The sequence below is a fragment of the Heterodontus francisci genome, chromosome 8, assembly GCF_036365525.1.
Source record: "Heterodontus francisci isolate sHetFra1 chromosome 8, sHetFra1.hap1, whole genome shotgun sequence".
Taxonomy (NCBI): domain Eukaryota; kingdom Metazoa; phylum Chordata; class Chondrichthyes; order Heterodontiformes; family Heterodontidae; genus Heterodontus; species Heterodontus francisci.
The window spans coordinates 45,947,832-45,974,030 of record NC_090378.1 but is presented as its reverse complement, the minus strand read 5'-3'; the positions used below and the strand labels follow the sequence as shown (position 1 = coordinate 45,974,030).

General features: G+C 41.5%; 1 protein-coding gene across 6 annotated transcripts in view; it reads right to left on the bottom strand.

The window, feature by feature from the left end:
• The window catches only part of mast2 (microtubule associated serine/threonine kinase 2), a 560,338-nt gene that overhangs the window by 139,846 nt on the left and 394,293 nt on the right, over nt 1-26,199 (bottom strand). For all 6 annotated transcript variants that reach the window (XM_068037080.1, XM_068037082.1, XM_068037083.1 and 3 more), the window contains one exon: nt 12,208-12,283. In XM_068037080.1, coding sequence (XP_067893181.1) covers nt 12,208-12,283 — 76 coding nt within the window. The remainder of the gene's footprint in view (nt 1-12,207; nt 12,284-26,199) is intronic.

Below are 26,199 nucleotides of genomic sequence, written 5' to 3'. Positions count from 1 at the left end.
TGGTGCAGGTAATAAGCCATTTCCTCAGTGCCCACCATCGACGTCCGGAAAGCTCATCCACGTCCTTCGGGAGGTGAAGCATCATTTGGCAGACTTAGAGGTGATTACATTTGCTAAGGGTTTTTTTTTTGCAGTGGTTTAAATAAAGGCATGCAGCATTGCCGACAGTGCGCTGCAGATGCTCTCCGAGCCATCTCCCGCGGGCGCTTTGAAGTTGCGGCCGGGGGGGCCGTTCGTGGACTGAGTTGTACCTGAACACAAATTGCAGACACACCCGGAGCAATATTTCAAACTGCCCAAACCTCCTCAAGCGTTCGAAAATGTGTGACACAATGTTCTTTAGACCGTAATCTCTCAAATGAAATGTAAAAAAGAATTCAATCCAATCTCCTCACCATCTTTCTGATGTGTATTCACTGAATTAGTCTAGCATAAGGTCTCACAGTGCAAGCAGCCGTTATCCAACAAACTTTATTTACACCTCCCAAACAGAGAGGGCAGCACACAGGGCCATATACAAAATGCTCAGCTATTACACATTCCACAGATAACTACCCATGTCTCATCCAAAAGACAGAACCTCCAACAATCCAGGTCTCCCTCAGTACTGTACTGGAGTTTCAGCTTTGGATTTTGTGCTCAAGCCCTGGAGTGGGACTTCAACGCAGAACCTCGTGATTCAGAGGCAAGAGTGCTACCAATCAAGCTATGGCTGACATCATGGCATTTTATGGGGAATGATAAGTCTTTAAATTCATGAGCTGGGAAACAGGGACAAGAAAGTAAGAGAGCAGAACTTGGGAAGAACACCAGAGCTTTGGTCAAACTGAAGTTTATTTAAGATGGAACTTGAAGGCCAGGAATGAGAGCATTGGATAAATTGTATCCAGTGACTTCAGCAGCTTCAGGTGAGATAATAGTTAAGATGCTGTATAGGCAAAAATCGCCAGTCTCTGTGAGGGATAGGATATGGGGTTTGAAGCTAAATGCCAGAATAAACAGAACACCAAATCTGTGCACCACTGGTTCAGTCCGAGCATGCAGCCAATATCATGGAACTGTTTTTTTCTCTCCTTGGATTTAAAAATAGCCTGTGCCTCTAAGACTCTGTTTGAAAACAGTGTGTCTTTAAGACTGAGCACAGGGTGCCAGCTGCACTTGTCCCTAGGCCACCACAGGAGAGAGAGGTTACATGGTATAATGTTTCAATTTGACTGTGTGTAAAACTGGCAAAAACCAGTCTGAACCAGACACCAGCGAAGTGTTCTGCTGAAGAAAAGAGCTGTCTATTTCTCTGCAGAAATTCTACAATGAGCTACAGGCCATGTTAATTGCCCAAGGAGGAAAAAAAGCCCTTTTTTTTTGAAGAGACCATTTGTATTGCTGGGGATAGCAAAATTCCTTTTTCTTTACTTCCAATCTAAGAGTCTTTGCTTCAAAATTGACTCTCTCTTGACTGATTGTATTTTCTGGAATTCACAGTAAAGTTTCGACTGACAGAGTGTCGGTTTTAAAATCTGAGTGGACACATTACTATACTCCTTGTCTATAGAACTGTTTGATGCCTGCTGCAGCTGAAGTGTTTTGATTGCCTATCTACTAAGAGACTATTTCATTAAATCCGTGTGAAGACTTTGCGTGGCATTTGATTATTTTCACATTAGAATACCTCACACATCAGGAACGTAACCCACAAAGACTTACTTATTTATTTATTAAGAAACAGCTAATTTTTAAAAACAGCACTTTTAAAACCAGTTAACTGTTAGTTTTTGAATGTATGTGTCTGTATGGGGGAGTTAGGTTAAAATAAGAAGTTATAAGGTCTTTAGATATAGGTTTATCTTAACAGTGTTTAAGATTTAGTTTTTTTTTAATAAATAGTTAATTTGTGGTTGTCTAAAGATACCTGGTTTGGTCTGTTTTATTCTAGGGGTTACTAGAGTGTTTAACTTGCCTGTTTTTCCAGCTGGGTGGGGAAACTTTAATTATATCATGCGACCTGTGGAGTGACGGGACTGAATTGACGGTGCATTGCTCCTTGATCGTAACACCAAGAGTGGAATTAAGGGCAAGTTGCAGAGTTTTACTCTTGGTGCTAAACCTATGTGAACTCCAAAAGGTATAAGAATCTTGACTCTCCTTGTTGGTTGTATGAGGGACAGATAACCATGTAATGTGCAACGTCAAGCATATATAAACTATACCTGAAAACCAAAATAAACCAGCATTTTCAAATTAAAAATCTGCCTTTCAAATGCCTTTGTCTGGGGGAGAGGTCTGATAGAGGGGACGTACTCCTGCTTCTCCTGGCCTACAAACAGTGCTGTAAAAGCAATTATCTTCTCCCCGAAGATGTCTTGCCTCCTGTCAGCTGCCAGTTTCCCCAGGCCTGGGAAATGCAGCCACTCACATTAAGATCGACAAAGCAGGCTAAAATCAGAGGCTGCTAGCCTCATTAGGATATTTAAATTGCCAACTCACCTCCTGGTAGCGGCATTGGCCGCCTGCTCCTTGTCCCACCTCCATTAAGTGGGGTCGGGGTTCAGATTTGTAAAATTTTAATATCTGCCTTGACCCCAACCCACCCATTTCTGGTTATTACAATTCAACCCCAAGTGCAAGCCATCTGCACATTATTAAACTGTGAAGGACAGCACAGCCAAGCCCAAGAAAATACTCAAGCAACACCCACCAAGCACACTTGCCACAATGAGTCTTTCGATTGAGACATTAAACAGAGGTCCTGTCTGCCCCCTCAGTTGGACGTAAGATTCCACGGCACTATTTTGAAGAGGAGGAGCCGGGAGCTCCACCCGTGTCCTGATTTATCCCTGAAACAACATCACTAAAGCAGATTATCTGGTCATTATCACTTTGCTGCTCATAGGAGCTTGCTGTGCATAAATTGGCTGCTGTGTTTCCTACTCCAAAAATATTTAATCAGTTGTAAAGCATTTAGGTTGTGAAATATGCTATATAAATTCATGTCCTTCTTTATTGGATACTGATCAGGAGCAGGAATCCTGGTTGAATTCCCTCATTTAGTCCAGAAGCATTGGGGGCAATGTACCCTCTTTTTTTATGGTGCGTGGGCCCTTAAAATTTTTTGCATGGGAACTTAAAAGGGGCTGATTTGTGCGGGACCTGCGTGAGCTTTCGGGTTGTGCAGCCACAGAGTTTAGAGGGAACGTTGAATGAGGGCAACTTGCTGCCCAGCCGAAATCAGTTATTTCAGCACAGATTAGGCATTGAACCTGGGAACGTTTGGTCTGTGTGGCTGTCATGCAAGCCCCCACCTGCCAATAGCGAGGCATATTAATTTTATCATATGAACATTGATTTAGAACTTACTGGGAAGAGGAGAAGGCCAGTCACAAGGGCTGCCAGACACTTAGCTGAAAAACATTTGTCTACTAACAGACACTGCTTGTGGAGACAAAAGGACCATTCCCTGACACGTTAAACTGACAAGGGATTTTGATCACCAGACATTGAAGGTGTAAGGAAAAGCATTCCAGAGACTGCTAAGGTGATACAATCCACAAAAGCCAGGATTGGTTAAACCAGCTGGTCACATGACTAACTGGCTGGTCCAGTGCTTTTTTAAACTAGCCACAGAGTTTTGAACTCAAAGACTGTTTGCTCCTGGAGTGAGAAGACCTCTCCTGTCTGCTCCCATCTCTTTCTCACAAGCCTCTGGACCCAATGAGGACACAAACATCAAGAGAGAAAAGTCTCCTACATCGAACAAGGTTTAAGAATAATACTGTGCCCCAACGAAAAGCAAGACCTACCTACAATCAAGGACTTTAAAGCGAGCTCGAAGAACAGTAACCAAAACCATCTTCAGATATTGCCTCAATCTTTTCCACTTTATTTCTTCTGCTCTTTTCTGTCTCTATCTGCATGTGTGTATTGCGTATGCATGCTAGCATTGCGTATCCACAGGTGTTTACCAAATTAGAGTTTAAGTTTAATAAATTTCAACCTTTTTTCTTTAAACCTAAGAAAACCTGTTGGCTAGAACAAGGATTCACTCAGTGGGGGCTCAAAAAAACCTGGTGTGTTTAAAATTAAACCCTGTTATGGTAGAGGGAACCCTAGACCCCTTTCTCACCTGGTCATAACATAAATTTGGGGGCTACCGTCCTGGATTTTACCCACAGACAAATGAGAGATATTGGAAGTGGGAAGCCAAATTGTTCCCAATCAAAAAAGAGCAAGATTTCAATATAGATTTTCTTGTGGTTGTGTGTACTTGAATAACAACATGTCTGCAACTGAAGCTAGTAGCTCCCCAAGCCAGGGTGAAGTAACTTGGGCTAAATTAAAAGCACTGTCTATGGAGGAGCTGAAAAAAAATGGCTGAGCAGTGTGGGATCACTGTACGTGGCAAGGCTAGGAAATCTGAACTCCTAAGGCTAGTGGCCAACCATTTTTCCCTTGAATCTGAAGCAGAAACAGGGTTAGAAGTAGACCCAAACAGGATATTGCTAGCAAAGATACAACTGGAACAAAGGAAACATGAATTTGAGGAGACAGAGAAAGAGCCTTCCAGAAGGAACATGAAGACAAAGAGAGTGAGGAGAGAGAGAGAAAGAACCTTCCAGAAAGAATGCGAAGAAAAAGAGAGCTAAGGAGGCTTGAGTTAACTAGGGGGCGACAGAGTAGTGAAAGCATGGCCAATATGGAGGAGCGTAATTCAGGGCTGGGTACAGAACTGTTAAAACTATATCAACATATCCCAAAATTCAATGAGGAAGGTGTGGAAGCGTTTTTGTGTCTTTTGATAAACTGGCAAGGCAGCTAAAATGGCCAACTAAGACCTGGCCTCTTTTATTACTAAGCAAGCTAACCGGAAAAGCCCATGAGGTTTATTCCCTGTTGCTAGATGAGAGTTCCTCGAATTATGAACTGACAAACAGTGCTATCCCTGGGGCATATGAATTAGCACCCGGAGCCTATCGCTAAAAGTTTAGAACCCTCAAGAAGCAAGCTAGTCAAACTTGTCAGGAGTTTGAAAGAAGTATGCAGCTGGCTTTTGACCAGTGGCTGAGGGCTCTTAAAGTATAGCTCAGCTATGAAAATCTCAGAGAAGTAATTCTGTTAGAGGAATTTAAACACTCTCTCCCACTCTCCATAAAGACCCATGTAGAGGAGCAGCGGGTTCAGAGAGCCCAGCAAGCGGCTGTTCTAGCTGATAAGTTCGCTTTAATTTTTAAGTTGGTTTCCCAGGGGAAAACCTTTCCTAATCACCCCGACAATCCAAAAAGGACAAAGGGTGGGAAGGTGATAGAAGCCCAGTCATCGAGTCATACAGCACAGAAATAGGCCCTTTGGCTCATCAAGTCTGTGCCGGCCATCAAGCACTTATCTATTCTAATCCCATTTTCCAGCACTTGCCCCATAACCTTGTATGCTATGGCATTTCAAGTGCTCATCTAAATGCTTCTTAAATGTTGTGAGTGTTCCTGCCTCTACCACCCCTTCAGGCAGTGTGTTCCAGATTCCAACCACCCACTGGGTGAAAAAACTTTTCCTCAAATCCCCTCTAAACCTTCTGCCCCTTTTCTTAAATCTATGCCCCCTGGTTATTGATCCCTCCGCTAAGGGAAAAAGTTACTTCCTATCTATCCCATCAATGCTCCTCATAATTTTGTATACCTCAATCAGTCCTGGGAGAGAAGGAAAAACAGGAGACAGGGGGGCCCTCTTCTAGCCAAAAATGAAGGTGCTGTGAGCAGGCGTAAGACCCGGAGACCTGTGTGCTTCCATTGTAACAAGGCAGGTCATATAAAAGCTGACTGCTGGAAACTAAAGGGAAAACCTGTAGGGTTAATCAGGGCACATCTGCTCAGTGAAGGAGGAATCCTGGAGGACAGCACAACAGAGCAAGCTGCAGCTTTAACTGCCGTAAGAATGCAACCCAGAAGTTGACTACTGCAAGTGCAGGAAAAGTTAACAGGATTCCTGATGGCTATCAGTGTTTTGTGTTTGAAGGGAAAGTAATCCCATACCCCTCGAGTGGGGCAAGCAAGCCCATAGTAATTCTCAGGGACACAGGGGCCACTAGAGCCCTTTTACTGGGAAAAGGCCTGACCTTTCCCCCAGAGAGTGCAGTGAACACCAGAATCGTGGTGAATGGTACTTGAGGGCAGTGTAAGTCTGTACCTGTACACAGGGTGCACCTGCAGTGCGACCTAGTTTCGGGACTGGTGACCATAGGGATTGTCCCTAGTTTGCCTGTGGACAGGGTTGACCTGCTCCGAGGTAATGATCTGGTGGGGGTGGAGGTGGTAGCCCCCCCCCCCTCAGTAGTGAAAGAAAGACCGCAGGAGGTCAGACAGACAGGGCAGTTGCAGGAGACGGTCCCCTGCGGTCTCCCTGAATGTATAATGAGTGCTTTCGCCCCATACCCTTTCATCCCTTTAGACCCAAGAGCTATATCTAGCTCCTTCTTGAAGACATGCAATGTTTTGGCCTCAACTGCTTTCTGTGGTAGCGAATTCCACAGGCTCACCACACTCTGGATGAAAAATTTCTCCTCATCTCAGTCCGGAAAGGTTTACCCCGTATCCTTAGACTATGACCCCTGGTTCTGGACACCACCACCATCGGGAACATCCTTCCTGCATCTACCCTATCAAGTCCTGTTAGAATTTTATAGGTTTCTATGAGATCCCCTCTCACTCTTCTGAACTCCAGCAAATATAATCCTAACCGACTTGATCTCTCCTCGTACGTCAGTCCAGCCATCCCAGGAATCAGTCTGGTAAACCTTTGCTGCACTCCCTCTATAGCAAGAACATCCTTCCTCAGATAAGGATAACAAAACTGCACACAATATTCCAGGTGTGGCCTCACCAAGGCCCTGTATAATTGCAACAAGACATCCCTGCTCCTGTAATCGAATCTTCTCGCTATGAAGGCCAACATACCATTTGCCTTTTTTACCGCCTGTTGCATCTGCATGCGACTGGTGTACAAGACCACCCAGGTTTCGCTGCATATTCCCCTCTCTCAGTTTATAGCCGTTCAGATAATAATCTGCCTTCTTGTTTTTGCTACCGAAGTGGATAACCTCACATTTATCCACATTATACTGCATCTGCCATGCATTTGCCCACTCACTCAACTTGTCCAAATCACCCTGAAGCCTCTCTGCATCCTCCTCACAACTCACCCTTCCCACCCAGTTTTGTGTCATCTGCAAATTTGGAGATATTACATTTAGTTCCCTCTAAATCATTTATATTGTGAATACCCTCTGGGTAAAAAAGTTCTTCCTCAAGACCCCCTTAAACATCCCATCCCTCACCTTAAACTTGTGACCCCTCATAACTGACCCTTCAACTAAGGGGAACAGCTGCTCCCTATCCACCCTGTCCATGCCCCTCATAATCTTGTACACCTCGATCAGGTCACCCCTCAGTCTTCTCTGCTCCAGCGAAAACAACCCAAGACTATCCAACCTCTCTTCATAGCTTAAATGTTCCATCCCAGGCAACATCCTGGTGAATCGCCTCTGCACCCCCTCCAATGCAATCACATCCTTCCTATAATGTGGCGACCAGAATTGCACACAGTACTCCAGCTGTGGCCTTACCAAAGTTCTGTACAACTCCAATATGACCTCCCTGTTTTGTAATCTATGCCTCGATTGAAAAAGGCAAGTGTCCCGTATGCCTTTTTCACCACCCTATTAACCTGCCCTCCTGCCTTCAGAGATCTATGGACAAACATGCCAAGGTCCCTTTGTTCCTCAGAACTTCCCAGTGTCAGGCCAATCATTGAATACTTCCATGTCACATTACTCCTTCCAAAGTGTATCACCTCACACTTTTCAGCGTTAAATTCCATCTGCCACTTTTCTGCCCATTTGACCACCCCGTCTATATCTTCCTGTAACCGAAGACACTCCACCTCACTGTTAACCACTCGGCCAATCTTTGTGTCATCCGCGAACTTACTGATCCTACCCCCCACATAGTCATCTATGTTGTTTATATAAATGACAAACAATAGGGGACCCAGCACAGATCCCTGTGGTACGCCACTGAACACTGGCTTCCAGTCACTAAAACAGCCGTCTGTCATCACTCTCTGTCTCCTACAGCTAAGCCAATTTTGAATCCACCTTATCATCAAGTTACCTTGTATCCCATGTGCATTTGCTTTCTTGATAAGTCTTCCATGTGGGACCTTGTCAAAGGCTTTGCTGAAATCCATGTAAACTACATCAACTGCACTACCCTCATCTACACACCTGGTCACATGCTTAAAAAATTCAGTCAAATTTGTTAGGCATGACCTCCCTCTGACAAAGCCATGCTGACTATTCCTAATCAAATTTTGCCTCTCCAAGTGGAGATAGATTCTCTCCTTCAGAATTTTCTCCAATAGTTTCCCTACCACTGACGTGAGACTCACTGGTCTGTAGTTCCCTGGCTTAGCTCTACAACCTTTCTTAAATAGTCTTGGAAGATGAGCACCAATGCATCCACTATTTCTAGGGCCACTTCCTTAAGTACTCTGGGATGCATACCATCAGGCCCTGGGGATTTATCGGCTTTCAATCCCATCAATTTCCCCAACACCATTTCTCTACTAATACTGATTTCCTTCAGTTCCTCTCTCTCACTAAGCCCTGTGTTCACCAACATTTCTGGTATGATAGTTGTGTCCTCCTTTGGGAAGACAGAACCAAAGTATGCATTTAGTTGGTCAGCGATTTCTTTGTTCACCATAATAAATTCCCGTTTCTGACTGTAAGGGACCTACATTTGTCTTCACCAATCTTTTTCTCTTCACATACCTATAGAAACTTTTACAGTCAGTTTTTATGTTCCCTGCAAGCTTGCTCTCGTACTCTATTTTCCCCTTCTTAATCAATCCCTTGGTCCTCCTTTGCTGAATGCTAAACTGCTCCCAATCCTCAGGTCTGTTGTTTTTTCTGGCAAATTTATATGCCTCTTCCTGGGATCTAATGCTATCTCTAATTTCCCTTGTAAGCCATGGTTTGGCTACCTTTCCCGTTTTACTTTTGAGCCAGACAGGGATAAATAATTATTGCAGTTCATCCATGCACTCTTTAAATGTTTGCCATTGCCTATCCACCGTCATCCCTTTAAGTAACATTTCCCAATCCATCACAGCCAACTCGCACCTCATACCTTCGTAGTTTCCTTTACTAAGATTCAGGACCCTAGTCTCAGAATCAACTACATCACTCTCCATCTTGATGAAGAATTCTATCATATTATGGTCGCGCATCCCCAAGGGGTCTCGCACCACTAGATTGTCAATTATTCCTCTCTCATTACACAATACCCAGTCTGGATTGGCCTGTTCTCTATTTGGTTCCTCAACATATTGGTCCAGAAAACCATCTCGTATACACTCCAAGAATTCCTCCTCTACGGTATTGTGACTAATTTGATTTGCCCAATCTATATGCAGATGAAAGTCACCCATAATTACAGATGTTCCTTTATCGCATGCGTCTCTAATTTCCTGTTTAATGCCATTCCCAACATCACCACTACAGTTTTGGGGTCTATATACAACCCCTACTAACGTTTTTTGCCCCTTAGCGTTTCTCATTAGTACTCTTTAATGCAACTATTTGATCTTTACAAAAGAAATGTGATTAACATGAATTTTTCTTCTGTTATCTAGACGCTGTCTGATGTAGACAGTTTCCAAACCTCTGCCCCACCTTCAAATGCCTGTTGAGCAGCTGCCGATTAAACAAACCTGCGGACAGAAGCAGCTGATATTCTAGTGGGGAATAAAAACAACAGACGTCCCTGCTAGCTTTCACCACGGGGGCACAGTTGGCTGACACACACATCCTGCTTCCAACAGCACTGCTATTCCCTCCTCCAGTTGGGTCCTGCCTTAAAAATCTGTAATCACAGGTGCGACTAACATTCCCTGTAAGCTGTGTGGCTGCGTAACAACCTGAAAGTCCGCACACAGGCCACACACAAGTTAGCCCCTTTAAGTTACTGTGCATGCGCAACCGCTCAAAAAAAATTAAAGGGGCCATGCACTTAAATAAATCGCCCACACATTCCAAAAAATTAGAGGGAACATTGGTCCTGACTAGAAGGGAGAGGAGTGCTTGTAGGAGCAGAAGGTGGAAGCTAACCCACTGTTCACCTAGTGGGAAAGCTAGCAGCACTATCTGTCTGATTCTTATTCCTGTTGCCTATCAGAAGGATCAGCTGTTTCTGTTGGCAGATTTTCTGAGGTAGGTGTTTTCCATTCATCGCGCTCTCACTCAGGCAGCGTTCTGTGCTGAGATCAAGTTTGCTATCACAGCTTACCTGGACCAATATCCAGTAAGCCAAAATGACCCTCTAAAAAAGATTTTGACAATGTCAGAACCCCTTATAGAACGTCAGCAATCAGAAGACTCACAAACTAATCTGCCTCAAAGAATATGGTAATGTGTCCGAATCAAGTGGCCACTATTGCTCCTGTCTCTAACCCACCTGCAAACCCAAGTCCCAATGTTAGTGTTTCTCCCTGTCCACAGATGCAGAGACAAGCAGAAGAGATTGAAAACAAATAGAAAGAATGGATCATGAAAAGTGGAGGAACCAAGAAACACTCTCTCCCAAAGGCTGTGAATGTTAGGACAACTGGAGCTTTCAAGACTGAAATAGATAGACTTTTATTCACTAGGGTTACCAATGGATATGGAGCAAAGGCGGAAAAAAGGAGTCCAAACAGCCACGATGCAATTGCTGGCGGAGGAAGCCCAAGGGGCTGAATAAACTACTCCTGTTCCTAATGTTCCTAGAGCAATGCCATATATTGAAAGAACACCTGCAGCTACCATACTTCATTTTTGCTCATCAATTCTTTGTCCCCTCCTTCTTCAGTCTTGATAAAGTCTGCTGTACTGACAGACCCTTTTAATTTCACTTGCATGTAATTTTCCACTCACCATTAGTATGTTCCCTGCATCTATCCAAACCAGCACCTGAAGCTACGGAAAAGGAGCTAAGCTTGGAAAATAGACTGTAAATAGCACACTGCCATTTGAGTCTGTCAAGACCCACTAAGAACCAGTCCACAGTCTAAACTGAGCTGACACTGGAAAATATAAGCTTAAATGTCTATGATATTGTCAGGAGAACTGGCTGGGAAGAGTTATGGACTCTAAACCAGAAAGGAGCTGAATTTATGTCCATAGATACAATCAACAATCTAGTGTGCTTTAGTTAGTGGCATTTAACAGTGTACTTGATGTTTTCTACATTTTCGGTAAAGGCGGCAATCAGCAGCAGCACAGGCCCATATGATTATGCCTAAATCATTCTCAAGCTTCTCAAAATTGAGAAATTTAGATGACAGGTTGAGACCCATGGCACAGCAAACCATCAAAGCTTTAAATAGTAAGAGAGATGATTATAGAAAGAAAGGAAGACTTAAGAGCCAGAATGTTACACCTCCAGGGAGGTGGGGAAGGTTAAAATCGAGTGGGAGGCAGGGGGCACCGTTCTCGTCACCTACCTGCCCCCACTGCCATTTTACTCGGGGCCCAGCCGATTGTCCCCAGCGAGACACCACACAGATACCTCCATTCCAGGGCCTGCTCCATCTTGCTGGTCTTGGTTGGGTACAGTCCCAGCAGTGGCCACTGCTCCCAGTGGCGCTGCTGGGACTGAAGTGCTGCCAGCCCTCTGATTGGCCGGCAGCTCTTGGAGATGGAACTTCCAGCCTCAGAGGGACGGAAATAAAAACAGAAAATTCTGGAAGTACTCAGTAGGTCTGGTAGCATCATCAGTTCTAATGAAAGGTCACTGAGTTGAAAGGTTAACTGTTTCTCTCTCCACTGATGTTAGCAGACTTGCTGAGTATTTCCAGTATTTTCTGTCTTGATTATTTTAACATCAATGCCATCTAACAAAGATGATAAGGTTACACTACGTTTTAAGATGTTGAACGTAATTTCAGTTCTTCTTTCTTTAGAATATAATTTGCACCATTTTGCAAACATGTGAAACACGTCAGCTGCTCATAGCTGATTTTGAACTGCTTTGTGACAGACACATGAAAACTAAGATAACATCTCTTTATAGATCAAATTTCTCGCTAATTCCACATGCAGCCTGAGCATATTCCATGCAAAACCCAAACCACCTTGCATGCTTTTTAAAAAAAAAAGAACACTGAAATAATTAATCTTACCTTCGCGCTGGTATGAATGAAAAGTGAGCTGCTGCATTAGGAGAAAAATTCCTTGGACTGTCAAGAGGACTGCTACCTGTTGGCAAATTGAGAATACAAAAACTGTGAAACTTGACCCAGTTTTAGGAAGTGCATTTTAACATTAATATTTATGGATTCCCAAGTGAAGTTATCCACTGATTAGCTGAACCACATTACAGAGGTTCCAGGCCCGATTCTCAGCTGAGGCAGATTTAGCTAGCCTCGGCTAAATCAGCAGAAAGGACCTAAAACAAACCTTCTTGCCCGTTGGGTTAGGAAGAGAAAAATCCTACAAGGGCCCTATTGGAAGTGCTCGTGTGTGGATATCAGGTGACAACTGAATAGTTGCTGACACCAGACATGCCAACTCCAGCAATTTGGTCACTCGAGATGCGATTTCTCAGCCAAATCCATTCTCACTTGCAGTCTCGCAAGAGGCTATGAAATCTGACAATTTTTCTGCTACTGACTTTTTCTTAGGGAGCCAGGTCCAGATTGGGTTGCTGACTCTCTGTTGATCTCTTTCTCAATCTTTTTCGGCTCGGGTACTACAGTTCCTTCACGCCCCTTCCACTCCTCTAACACCAAGCTTCTTCACCATTGATGGCCCATCATGCAGGCACTACAGTCCTGTCCTCTCTATTTAGTTTTCTCCACCCTTTCTGATTCAAAAAAGCTCCCTAAAACACTTCTCTTCTATTGTCATAGAGAGATACAGCACTGAAACAGGCCCTTCGGCCCACCGAGTCTGTGCCGACCAACAACCACCCATTTATACTAATCCTACATTTAATCCCATATCCCCTACGACATACCCACCTTCCCTCAATTCTCCTACCATCTATCTACACTTGGGGCAATTTACAATAGCCAATTTACCTATCAACCTGCAAGTCTTTGGCTGTGGGAGGAAACCGGAGTACCCAGCAGAAACCCACACGGTCACAGGGAGAACTTGCAAACTCCGCACAGGCAGTACCCAGAACTGAACTCTAGAGCTGTGAGGCTGCGGTGCTAACCACTACGCCACTGTGCCTTTCACTTCCCAGCCTACTCTTTATTTTAAAATTTCCCCTCCATTGTTTTGCATTCTTCAGTGTAAAGCACTTTTGAGGCAAGTCTCTGCAAGTTGTTGCCTATTGGTAGTAAAACAGTAGCACAAGTGTACTGTTCACTAAGTGTTATTCTACATGACCATGTCTATTTGTTATATTAATTTATTTCAAGATATTGCAAATGAAAATAGTGATTAAAACTGATCATTGAAACCAATAATTGAAATCTTTACATGATACGTGAGGGGCATATATATATAAATTGCGTGGGACCAGAGTGCCGTTGCCTGTCAGTTATTATTCATACATTTGTATTAATTTAACTGCCACTACCATATTTTTAATAACTCAAATCTAAAGGTGATAATACTCCATTGTAGATAAATATATTTTTAATACATTAAGCTGGAACACGTGGGTTAGGTTTTATCCTTTAAGGAGGCAACTGTTCAGCCAATAGTGACTGTGGAGAGAGGGCAGATCCTTCTTTAATACGTGTGGATATAGCAGTTAGGATTTTTAAAGTCTTTTGACAAAGCATTTTCAGATACAGTAATACAGTTTTTTGTAAAGCGCTCTAAGATTAAATAAGCCACTAATGAGGTTTATAAACCAACAGTCAATCGATATTGGTTTATGTTTGAAAAATAGAAACTTATACCAAATCCCTTGAATGTTAAGAGTTTGTCTTTTGATTTAAGAGATGGTAGGGTTGCCATTACTGCAACATTCATACTTGAACAACGATCATTTTGGAAAAAAAACAGAGGTTAAGAATCATAACCCAGCAGGGAATCAATGCCTTCAAGGGAGGAAGGTGGACAGAAAATTGGCAAGGAAAAAGCACACACATGTTTAGAAATATGTAGCATAATTCAAATATATACTGATCTGCAGTGAGGCAAAATAAATTCATGATTTATTCAATAAGCAGGATCATAACTCACTTAGAGTTTTGCCATTTACAAATTTCTGGTTAATCCCTTTTGTTGAAACATATAGGGTACATGAGGAGGAGCTATGAAGAATACTTTATATTCCATGAGTGAGCTGACCTGATCATTTGCTTGTAACTTATATCTATATACATAAATTATACTCTATAGTGGGGGAATGGGACTGACTGGATTGCTCTACAGAGAGCCGGCATGGACTCGATCTGCCGAATGTCCTCCTTCTGTGCCATAATGACTCTTTGACATAAATTATATTACACATCTCCACATCACATCATTTGTCTGGCACAGTTGAGTCAGACAGGCCTTTTTTCCCCCCCTGTTCTTAATAAGGCTGAGTTTGCTGACAGCACTACCACTAGGTGGCGCTGCAGTGGCACATGCTCAAATGCAGTATGTGCCACTAAAACGTCTCAGTCTGCGACTGCAGGCAGCCGCCAGGACTAAAGATGGCGCTGCTCAAATAATCACACGAAGGCAACCTAACCTAAACACATGGCAGCACACAATGGTGGGAGGGAGAGCGAGTGGGCCGGGTGGGGGGGAGGCGAGTGGGCCGGGTGGGGGGGAGGCAAGCAGGCCGGAGAGAGCAGCGAGGGTGGGGGGGGAGCGGAGCGGCCGGAGAGAGCATCGAGGGAATGGGGGGGGGTGTGGGGTAGCGGAGTGGCCGGAGAGGGCAGCGGAGGAGGAGCGGTGCTTGACACATGCGTGAATTTCTGTTGGCGTTGCATTTCGATGACATCATCAGCACATGCGCTAACCAGTCCTGGCAAGTCAGAACGCAGCGCACGTGCAGAGAGCAGGAGCCCGTCTGCACATGTGCGCACCTCGGTGCAGCCTGATGACATCATTGGCCGACTACGTTGTCAGGAATCACTTTGTCTTAACAATGCTGAAAATCTTCCCTGGATGTAACGATTGGTCAATCTGTCGACCAAACACATGGTACAGTTTCAGATTGAGTCACTAGGTGGTGCTGTAGCAGTGCAGGTGGATCACTATATTCAGATTTAATCACTCTTGCAGCCCACCCCCTTGCCTCTACTTGGTGCTGCCCCAAACCACTCAGCCACGCACGATCTTACTGTGCAGGGGATATCAGCAGGACATCTGAGTCAGACTTAGGGTGCCACATCATGATACTCTGCCTGAAAATGCTATAATACCAGACTCACTGGACTATAGTGAGGTCAGGTAATGTTCAGCAGTGAGAACCTGTTACAAAACAGGCTAACTGAATAACTGGACACTGTAAATCAAGGTCAAAGTTATCAGATCTTCATTGTTTGTTACCAACTGCAATAACATATTTATCTCTTTTGTTTCAACTCTTGTTTATATATGAAACATATATGACACATGAAAGCTGTCCCCACAGTCCCAAGAACACACATGGGACATAAACAATACTAGTTCAAATGGATACGTTTTTTTTTAAAGAAAAACACAATTTTTCTTACTTTCAGAAGTGAGGTCTGGTTCTAAAACAAAGCCATCTTAAAAGCATAATAGTATTTTAAAAAGTGGAAAGTAAGACTTCACTGAAGTTGCAAAAGCAATGGCTCTGTCAACTTTTCAGATGCAATGATGGTCCATGAGAAATGCAACCGTCAGTTCATAAGAGTACAAGAAATAGGAGCAGAATTAGGCCACACGGCTCCTTGAGCCTGCTCCTCCATTCAATAAGAACATGCCTGATCTTCACCTCAGCTTCACTTTCCTGTCCTATCCCCATAGCCCCGATTTCCTTAGGAACATAGGAGCAGGAGTAGGCCATTCAGCCCATCGAGTCTGCTCCGCCATTCACTTCACTTCATCCACTTCAATGCCTTTTTCCCACACTATCCCCATTTCCCTTTATGTCATTGGTATTTAGAAATCTGCCAATCTCTACTTTAAACATACTCAATGACTGAGCTTTCACAGCCCTCTGGGGTAGAGAATTCCAAAAATTCTCCACCCCGAGTAAAGAAATTTCTCCTCAATGCTGTCCTAAGTGACTTCCCCCTTATTTTGAAATTGTGTCCCCTAGTTGTAGACTCCCTTCATCTTAGCTGCAGCTACCCTGTCTATCCCTTTAAGTATTTTGTAGGTTTCAATGAGATCACCTCTCATTCTTCGAAACTCTAGGGAGTACAGGCCCAGTTTCCCCAATCTCTCTTATAGGACAGTCCCACCATCCCTGGAACAAGTCTGGTGAACCTTGGTTGAACTCCCTCTATGGCAATAATACCCTTCCTAAGGTAAGGGGACCAAAACTGCACACAGTACTTCCAGGTGCAGTCTAACCAAGGTTCTATACAACTGAAGCAAGACTTCACTACTCCTGTACTCAAATCATCTTGCGATAACGGCTAACATTCCATTAGCCTTCTTCATGTCCATTGGTGTTCCAAAACAAAATGGTTGAGTATAAAAAGTCATGACACTTGAAAAAGGAGTAAGCTTGTCAGGGAAAAATAGCTGGAGGACTTTGAGAAATGTGAAGCTAAGAATTTTGGAAATTGTCTTTAATATTTTAAATGTTTATGACGTTATAAATGGGTTATCTGAGGGAACTATTACTTATTTTGCACAACACTCATTGACTTTATAATAAAATCCTACATTCTTATAAATTTCTTAGCTCCTTCATAGTTTTTTTTAAAATCTGTTACTTAGAGGACAAATGGGTCGCACAGAGTTCAGATCGCTTGGATAAACTAAAGATGATGGAAAATGTCTCCAGTATTGATAAACTCCAAAGGATTCGGAGGTCAGAATTGTCAATCATCCACAATTAGACACAATAGTAAAAACTACTGCATAAGAATACTGATGGAGCAGATCTCAGAGATCATAATTACCTACTGATGCTTGTCTATGTGCAAAATCAGTTAGTACCTGGAAAAAAGCCCCTATATCTTAATTTTCAGATAAATCAACCTCATCTATACTTATCTCAGTTTGTCATGAGAAAAGAGATCATTTCCATTTCAATTTGAGCTATTTCAAAATTGAGTAACATAAAATACCCTTAGGTCTCTATTTTGTCACATATATTAAACTTTATTCAATTGCGATCAAATTATTAATTTATAATGCTGGGTATTGATGACTATTGTACAACTTAAAATGGCACATGGCTGTTTACACATATGATATATAATATACACCTGAGTTACATGCACATTTTTCAGTGTGAATAATGTATACTATAAATTATCATAACTGAATACTTCCCAGTCACCCTGCTGCATAAAATGTAGTTACTGAATGAGCAAATATATAACTTTTGCTCTGAGTTAACTAAGCAATAAAAAATGTTACCATGATTAGTCTAAAAATAAAGACTTTTAAAATTATGAAGGGTTTTAATAGAGTCAATAGAGAGAGATTATTCCCTCTGCGTAGTCAATGGTGGGGTTTATCAATATAAGATTATAACTTGAGAGTGAGGAGAGGGTTAGGAGAACTTTTTTCATACAGAATGTTGTTGCAGCATGGAATGTTTTGTTAGAGGTTGAGGCGGGGCAACTTACATCTTTTAAGAGAAAATTGAATGAATAGTTGAAACAGAGAAAGACTGCTTAAATGTAATAGAATAACTTTAATTGTGGATAACCTGTGATGTTCTGGGCTTCCAAAATGTACAAATCAAGAATATATGCAGAATGTTTGCTGTGTGCACAGAGTGCTTAGATGCAATTTATGCTTGTGATTTCTAATATTCCACATTTTTGGTCTTGGCTACATAAATGGAGGAGGTACTGAGCAGAAGGAACGTAACAACTTTTTACTCAGGGCCACCATGTGGACTTTGAGAAGCTTACATGCCATTCTATCCACCAAGTGGCATAGTGAAGGAGTGCCAAAACTAAGAAAATGATTCCATTTTAAATGGAGATCACAAAAGAGTACAACATGATTTTTTTTTACATAGTCCAGTTGAGTATCATTCACTCGAATAATGAAACAAAGCATGTGGGATCCTGCAATTTAGATTTAAGATCCTCAGTCAGGCATGAATGTGATCACTTTTGAGCTGGTGAATTCAGTGCCATTTTTGCACCCATCTGCATTTTCACCTGGATTTGTACTTGTGAGAATTTGTATAAGAGATTTCATAATAATCGAACAAAATTCTAAAGAAAACAAATGGGATAATCAAAGCATTGATATCTGACTAGCTTATTAATTCATCATGAACGTCATCAGGCAGGACAGAGAAGTAACTTGAATAAATGTGTCAGAAAGCAAGCTGACTAAATTGGCATGAAATTGGATGCTTCAATCAAGATGAGTGCCAAACAGCAAATTTCAGAAATGAATGGAGTCAATAAACTGCTTGGATGGCAGTCTGGAAAATATGAAGATGGAGAAACTCTTTTCCCTTTCTACAGGCGTTATCTAACACTGCAAATTGCATCGCAACTGATATTGGTCAAAGTTTATATGTTAATTATTAAGGGCTGACAATCTCAGTCAAAGACAATAAAGGCAACTGAATTCTTAGACTGGCTGTTATCATCAATGTGTGGGTTTGCAAAGGTATTGATGGCAAAACCATGGACATGAATTGAATTTGTTCAACCACAAGCACTATCATGCAAGTTTTTTTTTCTAAACGACACGTATATATTATCAGCTACCAACATTACATCTTATTAGCATTAGTATTCAGCTACAGCAAAACTCACATTTGTCCTCTCACAATGAACCAGCCACTGCTGCTACACAAAAAACGCATAAAAACACCAATAAAGCTTGCCACACAGCCCAACCATATCTAAACAACACGCTTTTTATTCCAAACATTTGGATACGATAGCAAAAATATCAAGACATTGCCCCTGGATTACAATAGAAATGGTAACACATTTTATATCTTGTGTGAGTGTTTTACTCTAAATCATCGGGCTGGATTCTATAGAGCCCTCGATGTCGGGATCCATAGTCGTGGGGTACCAGAAGATGGCCTTGGATGAGGCCCGCCACGGACCTGGATGCCGGTAGGGCCTGGCCTGATATTGCCAGCTGCGAAAGGGGCAAGGCCTCGTGGTAGCTCCCTCGCCGCTCGGCGATGGGACCACAATTTAAATAAAATAAAATATCTGCATTGGTTGATAGGTAAATTGGCCATTATAAATTGCCCCAAGTATAGGTAGGTGGTAGGGGAATTGAGGGAAGGTGGGGATGTGGTCGGAATATGGGATTAATGTAGGATTAGTATAAATGGGTGGTTGATGGTCGGCACAGACTCGGTGGGCCGAAGGGCCTGTTTCAGTGCTGTATCTCTAAATAAATAGATAAATAATAAATAAAACAGGGGTGTCAAACTCAATTTATATAATGGGCTTGATCCAAAATCATGGCACTTAGATTGAATCATATTCAACAAACGTTATTTGGACACACCGGGGATAGAAACTCGTATGCACTTCGTCTGCTTTTTGGGCGTAAAACAGGTGCAGTGTATACTAATTTCTGAAATTCGAGGTCCTGCCCTAATTTACGCCTGCACCATGGCCGCTGCATACCAGTCTTCACTGGTTGAGGTGGACCTAGTGGCTGCCTGAAATCGACTTTGGATCAATTTAAATGACTAAAGAAGGTTCCTGCACCTATTTCTAAATTTCAAGAAAAACTAGGTGGAGCATGCATTGTGCAAGCTCAGGCTAGTTTTTTCCAGTTCTACAGATGTCCTGAAAGAGACTGCTGGATGCCATTGAAGAAATGGTTGGGAAAGTTCACTTTACTTCCCCTTATGTGGAGTGTCGAGGAGCAGTTTTTACAATTTTCAAATTATGTAGATACTATAATGGATCATGTATACAAGCATGGAAGATGGCAGGATCCCCAAAGACACATTGTACAGCGAGCTCGCCACTGGTATCAGACCCACCGGCCGTCCATGTCTCCGTTATAAAGACGTCTGCAAACGCGACATGAAATCGTGTGACATTGATCACAAGTCGTGGGAGTCAGTTGCCAGCATTCGCCAGAGCTGGCGGGCAGCCATAAAGACAGGGCTAAATTGTGGCGAGTCGAAGAGACTTAGTAGTTGGCAGGAAAAAAGACAGAGGCGCAAGGGGAGAGCCAACTGTGCAACAGCCCCAACAAACAAATTTCTCTGCAGCACCTGTGGAAGAGCCTGTCACTCCAGAATTGGCCTTTATAGCCACTCCAGGCGCTGCTTCACAAACCACTGACCACCTCCAGGCGCGTATCCATTGTCTCTCGAGATAAGGAGGCCCAAAAGAGAAAAGAGATACAAGTTCATTTTCTGTACAGAAGACTGTCAGAACCACAGAGCATTTAATTCAGAATTCTACAAATAAATAACAGATTTTGTAGCTTTAGGAAAAAAACTTTATGCTCACAGCTGAAAAGTCTTCTATTAGCAGAACAGAGCTCTATCCCACTAATTGATAGAACTTATTAGGTGAATGTACCCAGTGATAATTAAGGACATTATTATTTTTGAGTGATTGGCTACACTGGATTTGAGTGTGTATATTATTGGATATCCTGGGATTTTGATAATGAAGGAGATGAGAAAATAAACAGAACCTATCACATTCAAATCTTTCTGCATCTCCCATCGCCCAATCTGCCTCTTTTTGCTTTCAGATGCAATTTGTCTCCAGGCTCCAAAGCATTAATAGTGCTTTTAATGTAGTAAAACATTCCAAGTAACACAAGTAATATTACCCAGTCTACAAACAATGTTCAGGAATTCCCCCACAACCTGTTCAAACTCCACTGCCGTAAACCTCACCAGAAGTGGGGCCGTAACTCCATTTACTTTCAACTAAGTTATGGCAGTTTTTTTTGCGGAGTGGGCACACTTCCAGCCAATGTGAAATTTGCTTTCTCTCACTATAGGAAATGGAACAGTTTCCACATAGCATGACAGGCTAAGTATCGCTGCTTGATTCTCACTACCAGATCTGAAACAGGCAAATAATATTACAGCCAGATTTTGCAGGAGACACAGGCAGGCAAATCACATAGGCCTGGGAAGTAGAAAGTGAACAGCAAAGAAAAATAAGAGAACAAACAAGCCAGAGAAAACAGAAAGACAACAGTCAGAATAGAAAAGCAGCAGTGGTGAGAAGTAAAATAAGAGAAGAGGAACAATTCAAGAGGTAAACGGCATGATATAAACTACTCTCCAGGCTGGAATTTTGAGAATAGCCACGAAGCCACACTATGGGAAGTATGCCAGTGGAACTGTAATTCACAATGAATCATGTCTTTTGCGGGGGCAGAGGATGTGGGTAGGGAGAAAAAGTTGGTAAACAATGTATACAAACATACAGAAAGGATAGGAGAAAAGAACCAATCAGACCCATTAATACTCAGTATTTCTACCTGACAGTCCAACTTTATGCTATTTTTCCCTTGGGGGAGGTACAGAACAAAAACATACAGCCAAACTCTGATAAAAGGCAATTGAGCGCCCTCCGAGACCATAGTTATCTATCACATGCCACTAAACAAAATTAACCAGCCCACATTACTCCAATACTTTCAATGTTCTCATTCATCAGGAGCTTATCAAGTCACTTCATCAAGGACTATAGCATACCTACACTTAACAGGAAGGTAGAAAGAAAATCTTTTGCTATCTCAAAATGCTTAGTTTTACTTGAGAACTTACTTTAGCTTTACAAACCAGTACAGGTTTTCAAAATTATGAAAAAAAATATTCAAAGGGTAAAAGTGTTTCTATTGGTTGATAAATAGTAACAAGCAGCGCAGACTCAGGATTATTATATAATACAGGAGTGGGATGGGGGGGGAGGGAGTTAAAAGATTTATTTTCCACACAGTGGGTTACTAGAACATGAGATCCTTTACCACAAATGGCTACTGAGACACAGACCATAACATAATTTAAATAGAATTGGATAAGAATTTACAAACAAGAATATAAAATAATGAGAGAAGGGCAGAGAAATAGACTTAAATAAACAGCTGCAGTTTGAAGAGAAGCACACAGCACAGACAAAATGGGCTGGTTTACCCTCGTCTGTGTTACAAGCTCCAGGAAGTGCACAAAAGAGTTAAAATAAGAAAGAAATATTTTGCTTGGTTAATGCTCAAAACTGGTCTTTATTCCAAAACTTCAATAACCATGGAAGTAGAAGCTGGGAAATCATCCCTTACCACATTAAGCAGCAATCCCCACAAACATTACTAATACCAATTCTCCATGCAATTACCCTACCTTATTAATTTTCATTTTGAGCTTGGGTTATATCTATTATAAATAATCCTCTAGGAGCCTGTGGGTTATTAATAATTCATGATCGGCAGTCTCTCAGCAGTTTATGTCAAATGAAATTATAATCTTCTGATACGAGGCAACATCCAATTATTAAGAGTGATAAACAGATGCTGGCTGTACCTGCACCTGTGCTTAATGTAACCCAGGGAAAATGTACTTAATCACGTTATTTCAAAGTAATCTGCCTGTGAAGAAAAACAATACTATTTCATTGGCTTTAATGCCAATTTTGCTTTGGCACAATGACCTTCTAATAAAAGCTGACAGCATTTCAGCAAAATGCAAGCCTGCTGTTTAACCATAATTTTTCCTTCTTCACGTACAGTCTCATTACAAAAATAAGATTCCAGTACATGCACAGCCTTAGTGGGATATACCACCCAATGAAATGTTAAAGGACTTCACATTTCAAATCCATGACCTTGTTCCAATTTGAAAATACTGAACGTTGCAAAGCAATATCTCTATGAATTGTCATTTCACACAGGCCAATGTTTAAATCAGAGAAATTGTTTAGTATTTGACTTAATTTAAACTGATTGAATTTTCTTCTTGTACTGATGAGCAGCCAAGCATATTTTTCTTTAGTTCTGTGTCTCTCTTTTTCATTTCAATTGATTTATTTTCTGTCTTTGAAATGAGTAATTTCTATATTACCTCTTGCTTCTATGACTTTAATTTTTCTTTCTCGTCTTCCTTTCCAGTTATTTTTAAACTTTTTAAAATTGGTTTCTCAAAAATTATACATACAAGTGTATATTCATATACATTTTATGATACGTATTGTTAATGCAGGAAACAATGACAGCTTTGCATTTAGTTAATGTTGTTGTACAATGATCCTGTTGGTCAGTGAGCGAATTGCCTTTTTTCCTTCAAACGACTAGCAGCATCACCATTTTTAATAGAATTTGTAGTAACCAATAGATATCTCAATTCTGTTCCACCATTTAATTAGATTATGGCAGATCTGTACCTCAACTCCAATTGCCTGCCTTTGTTCTATATCCCTCGATATCCTTATGTAACAAAAGTCCAGCTTACCATCTTGAAAACTTCAACTGACTCAGCATCCACAACCTTTTGAGGGAGCAAGATCCACTACCCTTTGTGTTGAAAAAGTGCTTCTTGATTTCACTCCTAAATGCCTTAGCCCTAATTTTAAGATTATGCCCTTGTGTTCTGGATTCCTATAATTCTATAGAAGTTTGGAACCAAGGTTTACAGTACAGGAGAAGGCCATTTTACTCATTATGTCTGTGCCAGACCTTTGCTAGAGTAATGCAAAGCTAATCCCATTGCTCCATGCTCTCCCAGTTGTCCTGCAATTAAGCATGCCATTTTACACTTCCCTACATCCCCAAGACTCACTATATAGTCTCTAATTCCAACACAGTTTTTCTAGGACCTTAAAAACGTGAAATACTTCACCTGTCTCCACCAGAGGAAATAGTTGCTCTGTATCCACTATCAAATCCTAATCATTTTAAATATCTCAGTTAGATGCCCCCTCAATCTTCTAAATTCAAAGGAATTCAAGCCAAGTAATGCAACATTTCCTCATAATTTAACCCTTGAAACATCAATTGGTTTATTCAAAACACCATGGTGGCATCCTGACAAATTTGCACTGTATCTTTCCCAAAACCTATATGTCTTTCCTGAGGTTTGGCGCCCAAAAGTATTCCAGTATTCCAGATCAGGTCTGCCCAAAGCTCTGTATAAGTGAAACATCTCTTCTTCAATTTTGAATTCCAATCCCCTTGAGATGAAGGCCGACAGCCATTACTATTTTTAATTACTTTTTGTTCCTGGCTTTTAGTAATTGCGTACATGGACATCTAAATCTCAATGCTTCCCACACCTCCTAGACTCTCACACCATTAAGAAAATGTATGACTTTTCTTCCTCAGTTCACGATCTCTGTGCTCCTCCAATTCTGGCCTCCTGCAGATCCCCAATTTTAATGCCTCCACCATGGTGGCAGTGTTTTCAGCTGCCTTGGCCCAAGCTCTGGAATTCCCTCCCTACAGAAATTTAATGAATCATCATTTTTAATAGAGATTTTTAAAAATCCTATGTTTAAGAATCAAGTCATTTCTACTGCATATCCAGTGCTGAACATTAACTCACAACAGTGTACCCCAGTTTGATCTTATTATGAGTCCAGAATGTACAATATTCAATCAGAAGGCAAAACCACTTCTTACCAATGCTAAACTGGGAACGTAAATCTCATCAGCTCACCTGAACTGACTGGTGTGGTGGGCAGATAGCAAGAAATATGCTGGATGCCACTGGGCCTGCCCTCTGACAGACCAAGGGTGGGGAACGGCAATGGACAGAGATGGCAAGGGTGCAACAGGACGCTATCCTGAGTAGATTCCAGCCTTGTCCTTCCCAGTACCTGAAAGTCTAACTCTACATTTTTATGTAAATTCACCTGAAGATGATTTCATCTTGCCAAGGGAGTGCAATCTAGTTTTTTTACTATAAGGACAGCACTTTATAAGAAACAACAGCTGAGAAGAATTGATGTTAAAAGGGGAGTGTATAGAGGAGCGAAGCTATAAAAGAGCACCTGTGTATAAAGGGGGAAGCCAATATTCACAATGATAACCAAAGAAAGTAAACTTTAAAAAAACACGCAAAAAGCAAAATTAAAAGGGGATACCAGAAAGTATAACTTTTAAAATGGCGCACCTGAAATCATAAAGCAAAACTTAAAAAAAAAAGAAAATGAAGATATATTAAGATGGAGATGTTGAAATATGTTTGTTATGGAAACTCGACAGCCAGTTACAATAGAAGAGCTTCGAGATGAAGAACCTCAGTATTGATCAGTAAACTTAAAAAATCAAAATTACAACATGTAAATTGAATTGCCTTATATAGGTTATTAGGAATAATTTTAAAAATAGCTAACACAGGTATTATAATGGACATTATTTATTCTAAGTAAAATTAGTTTGAGCTAGCATATCCAGACAGTCACATATCCTACCAGACAGATGTTGGTCATGCAGAGATAAGACACATGCCTTTGAGTAGGTCAAGTAGAAAAGGGGAGATAACACGGACAGCAGAAACCCAGGCAACTGTGACAATTTGTAGTAAAGGGTTAAAATCAGACAATTGAAGTGCTGCCCTAGAAAGACAGCCTGCAGCTTTTGCCTAATGGAAAAGCACTGGACAGAGAAGCCTTGAAGAAATAGGACTAATGTCTATGCTGCAGAACTTGACAAAACTACTTTTAGTCATTTTCAGACAAAAGGAATAGCACATAGTGCTGAGGTTAAATCATATCCTGTGAGCAAAAGTAGGTGTGCTTTCGTAAAAACATGAAAGTTGGTGCATCCTGGTAGTCAGTGGGTACCTTAAATTTAACTCTGGTGTCTTTAATTCAAGATTCCAAGGTCCATCCAACAAACTTGTCTACATTTAAGTACAGGGACGCATATTACTATAATTCATCCTTTAAGAAATAAAATATTTAGTTTCTGTCTTATTTTATAGAAAAGGCAGAAGTGTAGCCATAAATGTTGTAGTCAATTTGAAGATAAATGGAGTTCTTCCTATGGGAGTGGTAATCGACTCTGGTTAGGCACCTTTAATGTGAAAAGAACAGTTTACTCTATAAAGAGCTGACAAGTATATGCGCAAAGCGGAAAGTTATTTTAATGAC